This window comes from Vanacampus margaritifer, chromosome 12, assembly GCF_051991255.1.
Source record: "Vanacampus margaritifer isolate UIUO_Vmar chromosome 12, RoL_Vmar_1.0, whole genome shotgun sequence".
Lineage (NCBI taxonomy): Eukaryota > Metazoa > Chordata > Actinopteri > Syngnathiformes > Syngnathidae > Vanacampus > Vanacampus margaritifer.
Window position 1 is genome coordinate 11376354 of NC_135443.1, and position 11190 is coordinate 11387543.

An 11190-nucleotide genomic window follows, 5' to 3' on the forward strand; every position below is an offset into this window, starting at 1 on the left:
TTGGTTCTTTGTTTTAGCTAAGCTACCACAGAATGCCACAGAACCTTATTGTTTCCCAGCTATTCAGGGTGGCCTTCCAAAGGGTAGATTTCAAGGACAGCCAGGAAGGTCCACTGATGAGCTGCGCCGTAATGAGATATTGGCATGTTCAAATGCTATAAAATGAAATGTTATAGCGACCGGTTACATTGAGTTTTTAAAGGGATACTTGATTCACTGAGTCATTTTCATATATATATATATATATATATATATATATATATATATATATATATATATATATTATATATTATATTAGGGGTGTTAGAAAAAATCGATTCAGCAATATATCGCGATATTACAGCACTCAATTCTCAAATCGATTCGATATGGGGCCGAATCGATTTTTAAACATCAATTTTTTTATGGGGAATATTCAACAAAACGTCTTACTTAGGGTTAGGATTCACACATTAAGCATGGAAGAATGTTATATTAAAGCCTTAATATTTTATTTCAGCGCTGTTCAAACATGAAACAGACCAGTTTGTTAAATGCAGTGGCTCAGTTGTAAGCCGGAATATTCAGATAAATAAATACATTTTCATACAAATCTTACAGTGTACATGTATAAGTTTACTGATTTGTATTTTCTAAATTTGAGTTTTAAAAAAAAAAATCGCAATAATCAATTTATAGATTCGTATCGAGATTAATCGGTATCGAATCGTAATACAAATTGAATCGCCAGGTACTAGGCAATTCACACCCCCTATATATATATATAGCATATATATATAGGCCTGTATATATATATAAATAATAACTTAAGTTGTTGTTGTTTTTTGTTTTATTTTTTAATTACATGATGCATAATGGGAGTGGTACGGTAGTGGGAGTAATTCTGAATGGGAACGGGATGGGATGGAAGTCGTTTTCACCGGGAGTGGGATGGGATGGAAGTCGTTTTCACCGGGAGTGGGATGGGACATTGTTGTTGTTTTTTTTTTTTTAACTATTGTCCAGGACTGGAACGTGATTTTTTTGCTGTGGGAGTGGGATGGGACGGGAGTAAAAAAATCCACTCCCGTGTCACCCTCTAACGGAGACAGAAGTGCTCATTTGATAGTTGAAGATGTCTTTTTCACGTAAGCCTAAGGGAAAACGCACAAACCGTGTACCTTCCCACAATACAGTGAGTGAAGCTTACTGCAATAACGTTAGCTTTCTTGCGATAAGGCAATAATTATCGTATCGTGATAAAACTAAAGCGTGAGCTTTCAATATTTTTACATCCCTACCGATAATAAGATATTTTTAGCAGGAAAACAGGGTTTGCATGATGAAAATGTAATTTGTCCCGCAACATAACTTTTTTTTTTAGCCCAACCTCTGCTATAGTGTATCTTATACATTATAGGCTCTCTGAAGCCATGTAATATATATTTTTCATTTTCATATTCATTGGCTCCTGCAGTCATGAAACGGACCCAACACCCCCCATTGTGGCAGACTGAATAGAGTTTCTGTTTTGAAGTAGTAATGCCTCTCTAATAGTTGAGATGAGTGCTACGGGGAGACTCTACACTCTAACATGGCGTGACAGTCTTTTGTCATAAAATAAACCCACTTCCTCCACAGAAAGGACAACCTCAATTTCAAAAGACCTCACTTGCACTGTTATTTCAAAAGGGGGGAAAAAAAGTGAGTAATTATTAAGGATGAATGAAACACAATAACCAAAGAGTTGATTAGTGAAACAATATTGCTGAGTTCAAAGTCAGGTTTTGTTTGGGTTAATAATTGTTATGTGGGGTCCAGGACTAGTGTAAATGCACTACTACAACATCTCCCTGAATCTAGTAAATACTCTTCCAAAGTACATTTTCTTCATCTTAACCCTGGAGAACCCAAGAACCCTTTTCTTCTTTGGAAAATTATAAATTATACATTAAATGACTGCTATAAATTCACTGAACACCAAAATATATGTTTGTTTGTTTTTTTTCAATTTTAACCCTTTATTGCCTAATTTAGGATTAGGGCGAAATTTGACCCTTTTGGGATTTAGAGGTATCATTTCGAAAAAATCTGAATAACAAAAACTGTCAGTAAACTATTTAGAATTTAAGAAAATAATCAATCAAATACACATTTAGTTTTATTTGTTGCATTTTAGAACTGGATTTTGAATGTACAAACACATTTTGGCCAATGGAAACAAGAACACAGGGACAAAATCACTGCTGGAAAAAAAAAATAAAGGTCTTTGTTATCTGAGTAGCAAAATTTATAGGGGCCAAATTTGACCCCGTGGGTTCTGAAGAGGAATAAAAAATATTTGTCCTCTTTGCGTGTTCCAAAACTTGAAGACAGATTTAATGTAAGAAAAAACACCTTTGCAAAAATGATTTAATCTAACAGAGATCTCTGGACATCGTAACAGACTCCAATTCATCACTTAACAGGTGGAATTCAGAGCGCCGAATGTGCCTCTTCCGCGTGTAAAATGGCTTCTTATAGTTAAAACCGACTGCCTCTCTTTCATTTGTAGACAAAACATACTCTCTGGGTACTTTTCCATGAGCGATGGCAAAAACAGAGTCAGGGGTGCGTGTTCGAAACAGATTCTGTTCTCAAGGACCAAATGTGTTTTCCCACAGAGAAGGAACTTCTAGACCAAATAATATGTCCCAGCTTAAGGTCAAATTATACCGAGTTCAACACTACTTGCTATCCACGTCCACAAAACATTTCAACAAGGTTAATATAAAGAATAAAAATGTTAACAATGTATAACAATGGTTAATATATGAAATGAAGTATTAAAAATGTTAATAATATCTAACAGTTCTCCAGGGTTAAAAACAATTTTGATGTGGTCATTATACAAACCCCTCCAAGATGTAGACTTGATTTTCCTTATTCATACAAAAGATGATACTTTAGATTTTTTTGCTTTTTAAAAATGCTTTACAAAACTCAATATCATGGTCCATGTTTATACCCCCATAAAAATGCTTTTGTTATAAGTACAGCATCCTTTTCTTTTGTTTCCGAATTTTAGGTGCTGTATTGGCAACAAAATACTTTATGTAGTACACACACTGCGTAATATAAACAGTGCATTAGGTATAGTGACAAATGTCTGTCATATAGTACATAGCACTCCTCCTGCAGGGGTTAACTTCACTTTTGACTTGGAGGCCACGTAGCTTTATAAGGTCTAATTTGTTATCAACTTCCCCGCCTTGCCTCATTTAGCTGAAATAGCTGCAAAAATCAATCTGTCAATTGTGACTTTCTGGACGCTATCACATCTCCTGACAGAGCTTGCGGCTTCGCAATATGTCAGTCGCTCAATGTTATGCTAATTACAGAATTAATTAGCCCACGTGAAACTTCGAAGTGGAAAAAAGCATGTGCATTTTATCAAAAAGACAGCCAACCTGGACGACTTGGACTTTTTCCGAATATATAGTGCTGAGCTACGTGGACTTGTGTGTTCCCCGACACACACGTTTATGTGTTCAATTGCTTCTAAGAAGAAGTATTTAAGAAGCGGTATTACCAAGATGAGAAGTACCTACAGATATCTTCATGAGAGAAGAGCCTTGAAAACATTTAAAGGAATACATTAGGGAGCTTTGACTAAGCCATGAAGACATTTGTGATCATTTGGTACTCAAAGAGGAAATGTGATTTTTTTGGTGCCGGGCGTAATCTTCATACCTCCAAAATCATCACTTTTAACTCATTCGCTGCCATTGACGGCTACAGACGTCAAAAATTCATTTGAACTATTTCTATTTAACATTTTTTTTTCCATGTTTGTTAACAAGAGTATGAAAACCTAGAAAAACATTTTTTTGTACATTTACAACAGATGTAAAATTTGTGATTAATCGTGAGTCATGCGATTAATTACGATTACAAATTCGAATCGCCTGATGCCCCTAATTTACGAAAAAAAATAGTTAACTCACAATTAATCCCAATTTTTATATCTGTTCTAATACAATAAAAAAAATCGAGGTTTTCAAACCCTTGTTAACAAAAGTGGGGGAAAAATGTTTTACTAATAAAAATAGTTTAAATGAATTTTTGGCATCTATAGCTGTCAATGGCAGTGAATGAGTTAAGGAGACCCCAAAAACGGCATTTTATTCAACCAGAACAATGCATCGTCAAATAAAGAACGCCATTTTCAACATTTTGGATTGGTCAATATTTTATAAATAAATAAATAAATAACACCTACACATGTGGACTAGCTAATAGTAGTTTTGTGAAATATTAAATGTACCAAATTGTGACATGGATACTACTTTCATTTTAGTGAGAAATTTTCTTCACAATATGTTCTATGCACTCCTACTAGTTTCAACACAGTATTCTGATTAATATTGAATTTATGGAATATGAATTAAGCAGAAAAAATCCACCGGTTTTCTGTCAATGTCAGGGGGCAGCCATTTTGCCTTGTACTGCCACTTGCTGTTGACTGAAAATGACATCACAGTGCCTAAAGGCTAAGCTTGCGAATGTCACGTGACCAACCCCAAACCAGGTGAGCTGTGACGGTCGTTAACTTGAGCCCTTTGGCGCTGTGATGTCATTTTCAGTCAGCAGCAAGTGGCAAAATGGCTGCCTGAGATGAACTAGAAACGGGTGGATTTTTCTGCTTATTTCATATTCCACAAAGGTAATATTAATCAGAATGTCGTGTTTAGGCTAATATTTATAGCAAATATGATTTTATTTTTTACTTGACTTACACTAAAACAGCGTTTGTCATCATGCACTAATCAACGACACATTTTGCCAGTGATATTCCTAACTGATGTATTGTATTTCAGCATTGGTAGTGACTTTCTAAGCCACTTTCAGCACAGACTTTTAATGTTCGAATGAAAAAAGAAACTAATATATAAAGGAAAACCATTAAATGATGTGATGAAGCTCATAACAGAAAAAAAAAAAGTGATGCTGACAGCCAGATTTCTGTCTCCTTCCATTTCTCTCAGAATAAATCATGCCATCAACACGCCAGACCATTTTCTTTACAAAACAATGCCTGGAGGGACAAACAGGCCTCTTTAGTTCTTCACAGCTGTCAGAATATTTTTGCATCTTTTGGTAGGAAAACCTGCTCATATTGTTTCTGGGAAAAAAAAGCCTGCCAGTGCTACAATTTTGTCTTGGTGTTACGAGCATAAACAAATTAAAAATCTAAGCCATTGCGTAGAAAATGAGCCACTCAATTATAACCTTGAAATTGATTCTGGCCACACCGGAGACTATCGATCCTCTAAATATTTGTCACCGAGCCCGTGTCAGACGTGAACAGGGCTGCTAAAAGCAAAAATTGTATGTTGGTGAACACCATCTGCACAACAATGCTGTAGGAGTTTCCCTCATTAAACAGTACTTAGTTCCCATGAATTCTAATTGGTCAGTTCACTCCTCTGGTGGAAATGAAATTATCACTGCTAAACAAGGAAAAGGAGGATGCCAGACTGCTGTCAGGTCCCATCATCATTCTGGCAAAACACAAAGCAGGTGCCAGGGAGGCAAGAACCTCGGCTCAGGCTAAAACCATTCACCAGCACTCTAAGAGGCTTTTTCAAAGTACAGAGCAGGTGCCGGTCAAAATTGCTTTTCTTGGAAGTCCTCAAATTTGCCCAGTTTTCTCAAAGTTTAGATGTGAATATGATGGACTACTATATACCGTGATAACACTTGCTTTATATCAAATTCAACCAATTAACTTGATTTTGTTTTTCTTCAACGGGACCCATATTTTACGAGCCCGAGGTTTATGTGAGGATGATATTTTCTTGAAAACATTTCCTGATAAAACATAACATCTGATATTTTAAGATATAACATATTCACAATTTCATGTCAAATCATCCAAAAAAATTGGATGTAATTTGAAAAAGAATTTGCTTAAAATGTAATAATAATTATTATTATTATTATCATTATTAAAACAAGTTAATAATGACTTATGCATATTTGTTTACATCAACAAATCTGCTGATGTAAAATTAAATAGAACTGTTTGATTGGGTTTGGAATTTCTGCTCAAGCAAACCTATTCATGACGCTTACCGTAATTATTGGACTCCCATTAAAAAAAAAAAAAAGACAGTGACAAGAACCCAATATTACAAGAAACGAATGCTATCCCATATAACTGGTGATGGTGGGAACTTGAAATGTTTCAAATACACACACCTAGGGGTGTTAGAGAAAAATCTATTCGGCAATATATCGCGAGATTACAGCACGCAATTCTCAAATCGATTCAATATGCGGCCGAATCGATTTTTAAACATCCATTTTTTTATGGAAATATTCAACAAAACGTTTTACTTAGGGTTAGGATTCACACATTAAGCATGGAAGAATGTTATATTAATGGAACATTAAGCCTTAATATTTTATTTCAGTGCTGTTTGTTAAATGCAGTGGATTAGTTATAAGCCTGAAAATACATTTTCATACAAATCTTACAGTGTACATGTCCAAGTTTACTGAGTTGTATTTTCAAAATGAGAGTCAAAAATAAAAAAAAATCGCAATAATCAATTTATAGATTCGTATCGGGATTGATCGGTATCGAATCGAATCGTGACCTATGAATCGTGATACGAATCGAATCGCCAGGTACGAGGCAATTCACACCCCTACGCACACCTAATGATGACGATGATATCAAGGAGCATATTCAATTAAACTAATGATTACAAATGACTAGCGAGTGGCTGTATAAAACATCGTTATGGCAACCATTAAATGTTTGTGTACCTTTGAAGAGAAAAAAAGCAACAACAACATACATCTGTCAATGTTACATGTTTGCAAGTATTGCACAATTGTCTTGAATGTTGTCAGCAAAACACATCAAGAAACAAAGAACTCTAATTTTAAGACTCAATATAAAGCGAAGGAAGGTAAAGGCAAGTAGCGTAGCTGCTGTGTTTCTTTTTAAATACAATTACATGTTCGGGGGCTACACTTTATGCTAAATTACTTTCAAACCACTTGATCCTTGATGCCTACCGAGGCGGTAAGTTACAAACTTCAGGCACTGCATTTAGGGACATGTACACTTCAAAGGTATGAAACTCATACCTGCGGAATGATTTAAGAGTTGGCTTGAAAGCAATGTACCCTTCATTAAAAAGCAGAGCCAAAAGTCTTTTAAAACTGCAGCACTTCAAAACTAAGGGGAGGGCTTTCCATTAACTCAATGGAAAAGGGCTGCAGGACTGAATGGTGGGTGTCTGGGTGTGTTTATGTTCCTCTATGTCTTTGCGGCAGAAATGGCCACGGATCCATTAGCCTGATTTGTCACAGCACAAGCACCCCAAAGATCTCTTATCAGCACAATGTACCTCTCGAGTGGCGAGTCTGTCGCTCATCTCCTCCGCCTTTGCAGTGTCCCCTTCAGCTATGGCCCTCTCTATGCTCTTTTCTAGGCCGGACTGCATGAAGAGAGAGAAAGAAAAAAAATCAGCCTTTTTGGAGGGGGGGAATAAGGGTACAGTGGGGGGGGGGGAAAATCAAAGTAACTTCAAAAGTCCCCAGGGCCGTATTTTTAATATGATTGCCATTACTACAAATATGTAGATTTCCCCTCACAAATGAAAACCTTTTTGATTGGATATTAGTGGGGAAATCTTAAAAATGCTACAGGAGATTACCAAACATAAATGTCACTTTAATTACAAATTTCCATTACGGGACGAAGCAGAGCTTTGTGATTGCGAGGCAGTTCTGCTGTGATGAGCCTATCTACGGAAGCAGACCGCCAGATTTCTTCAGCCCCAAAATATCATCACATTAAAATAAAATACAAGTGAAGGAGGTTGCTACAACTGTGTCCCCTTTGATGAAACATTTGCGGACCACAACTCAGAATATATCACATGAGGAAAAATAGTGTTGATTACTTAAAACATTTCACACCTCATCATCACTTTCCATAACTTGCTATAATTCTCAATATTGGCTGAGATCCGTAATTTTGCATCCCGTAAGCAAAACTAAGACGTTCATTATTTTAAGTAATTAAATTAAATATGATTTTGATTGGCTGGCGACCAGAACAGGGCGTAAACCGCCTCTTTGCCTGAAGTCAGCTGGGATCGACCCTAGTGAGGATAACGCGATGTAGAAGATGGATGGAAATTATATATGAATCGTGAGAAAATGCATTTGAGGGATGAAGAGTGATTCATTATACAAATGTAAAAAGTTTTGGATTCATTCAGCTTCTTTATCTTTTCATGGTTGCGCCCATCAGAATGAAACTAATTCAGTACAGTCTCAGTTTAATGAAATTTGAACATATCCAAAATAATTACGACAATCATTTCAAACGGAAATGAGAGCAGCTTTTATTCTCCGGGTCAGTTATAATGCTCATTAATCTTGCACACATTTTGCTTCATTTGCAGTTTCCAATGCGTCTGAAAATAATAATGCACGACTTGGGAGGCACACTGGAGGAAAATGTGCTATTTTCATAGCCTCCATAAGTACTTACTCAAACTCTTGTTCCTCTTGCTAAGCAAAATTTGGATTTTTATGAGGATTTGCACAGTGGAGGAGAACCCTACATCTGACTTTAATCTCAAACGCACAAGAAAGGAGTGTGCCTCTAATCTTATCACTAAATGTAGCTGAACCGTAATCCTTAATATTCTACTCAATGTCAGGTTGAGTTTCCGGGAGGATTTTTCTAATCCAGATGTCATATCATATAAAAACAATGAAAGAACACGGTGGCATGGAAACACAAAGGATGTGACAGTGTTACCAACAGCAACGACATTAGCCGCATTAAACCTCTCTCGCAGATAAGATGGAAGGCGGAGGGTTTTATTACCTTTACAGGGGGGTTGGAACATGCAGGGGGATGAAATCGATCATTTACACCAAAATATTGCTTAAGCCCATCCCAGTGCTTCTCCTGCTCCTCCTGACGCTCTCTGCTGACAAGAAATTATAGTTACAGTAGTGCGGACGACAACATTTTATGAACCTTCAACATAATATTCAGTACTCATTCTTTTGTTTTGCATTATGTTCAATGAAATGTTATTAGGACAATTTGGTACCTTGTCTCCGTTGACTCTTTGCCCTCTGTTCCTGTCAGGTAACATAACAGACATTGTTATCATCAACACATACACACATTTGTTTCTATTTCTCTGCCCTATTTACTTTGTTGTTATTTTTGATCAGATGTATACACAATAAGGTGTATAGTATTATACTGTAGGTGAAGAATATTTAGTTAAGCTGCTGCATGTCTACAGATTCTAAAGTATTGCATTTCCTCAAATAGTGGCCTGGACTACGACGTGCCAATTAATGATTGTGTGTGTCGTCCACAACAACAGCAAAAGCACTTTTCCCCCAAATAGACGCCAAACCTTTCTTTCCTTCAGAAAAATGTGTGTTCCAGTTTCCTCCCTGCACACTCCACTCTGATGTGTGAATCCATTTTCATGGTATGGGACACATCTTCAGATTCGTTCCACCCAATCTGTGTCTGTTCTGGCCATTTCCTCTTTAATATTTTGTTTGTTTTACAGGCTAATAGTTCTAAGGGAAAATATATAATATTATAAATCAATATAATTTCATAATTTGGCCTCTAGCCTAATAAACCACCTTGTGGCAAACACATTGCCTGGTCACCACTGCAGTTCAGTAATATAAATAAATAAATAAACATGGCCACTATGAGGAAATACAGTACCATAGCTAACTGTCAACACCTTTCTTGCATTGTCGTCTTTTTCTTCTATTTTTCCTCGGGTTTTTCATCATCTTTGTCTCTTCTTTCTTCTTACGTAGCTCATTAAATTTCTTGAACATAGAGCACAGTAAGTTCACAAGAGTTATACTTTCAGACGTACATCATATCTACTTTTTATGAGCTTGACATCCAGCAGAAACGATGGACGTGATCAATTAAAAGCCTTCACAGCCCAGCTGCATTATTACACTAAGCAACAGCAAACCACGGATAAAGACGAGCTCGTATATATTGTACAACATACTTGCCACGTTTCTTGGGATATACCAGGCAGGCAGCATGTCGGGTGTTCATTTGTAGTATCGACAACCGTGGGAGTCTTCACGACTGGGCTATCGTTTCTTTCCACGACTTCCCTCTCATGCTCCTCTTCCTGCTCATCCGGACTGAGATCGTCTTCTGTTAAACCCTTTGGCAGAAGACCGCTGTACATACCGATACACGAATACGAACAACGTACGTTATTCCATTAAAGTGATAAAACGGGTCGATTTTGCGATGAATTCAATTTTCGCAAGCGACGAGTAGAAGCTCACATTTCCGGGTAAACATGTTGACGTCACGAGAACAAGCGCACCGATTGGTTGAGACTTGGTCATGTGAATTGAATACCCAATCACATACGTACCTGCATTACTGAGAACAATAATAATAATAATAATAATAATAATAATAATAATAATAATAATAATAATAATAATAACAACAATAATAATAATAATAATAATAATAATAATAATAATAATGAAGATGATAATACAGAAAATGGTCGGTTTACTTGCAGCTTTGGTTTTACTGTGTAGTTAAGTTAGGTACTACATTTAAAGATATATTGCTAAAGTTCTCTTCAGAATAAAGTTAATAAATTTAAAACGGCAGCCTTCTTGAAAACTCCAATTCCCTGAACGCTTTATATCAGCGTGTGCCGTGCCATCCTCCTGTCTGATAACAGTTGACTTATATCCCTCAAGAGAGATAATTCGTTAACACAAATTGCTGTTTGTTTAATTTGTTTGTTTGTTTTTAAAACAACATAATTTGTTTTGTTCTAAAAATTGTGTCTGTATACCACGCAGGCCAGTTAACTAGTGTTTACAGTACTGTAAACAGTATTGATGTTAGCTTGCTAAACTCCTAGTCAAATAGGTAAAATAGTTGCTTGTCAAGAAACATATGAAGATCCAGTGTTTTTCTGTGTGAAGTGGAAAATGCACACGTCTAATCTTGTTACTTTGCTTATAGTGGTATACTTTGAAACATATTGATCATTTGCTAGTCTTTGCTCACTTTTGATTAAATATCTAAATGGTACCCACAGAAATGGGTGTTTGTTATTATGTGATTTTTAATCATTCTGAATTGCCCCTAGG

General features: G+C 36.3%; 1 protein-coding gene across 6 annotated transcripts in view; it reads right to left on the minus strand.

Annotated features, from left to right (window-relative positions):
• fam204a (family with sequence similarity 204 member A) overlaps positions 1–10386 on the minus strand; it is a 46312-nt gene extending 35926 nt beyond the window's left edge. For 5 of the 6 annotated variants that reach the window (XR_013296192.1, XR_013296191.1, XR_013296190.1 and 2 more), the window contains exons 1-5: positions 10065–10386; positions 9780–9870; positions 9114–9144; positions 8882–8987; positions 7386–7475 (exon numbers count right to left, since the gene is read on the minus strand). Coding sequence is in view for 2 of the 6 variants with exons in the window: in XM_077581979.1 (XP_077438105.1) it covers positions 7386–7475; positions 8882–8987; positions 9114–9144; positions 9780–9870; positions 10065–10253 (507 nt within the window). In the remaining 4 variants the exon portion in view is untranslated. The remainder of the gene's footprint in view (positions 1–7385; positions 7476–8881; positions 8988–9113; positions 9145–9779; positions 9871–10064) is intronic. The other variant, XM_077581980.1, reaches the window with a different exon arrangement.
• Between the last annotated feature and the right edge of the window lie 804 nt (positions 10387–11190).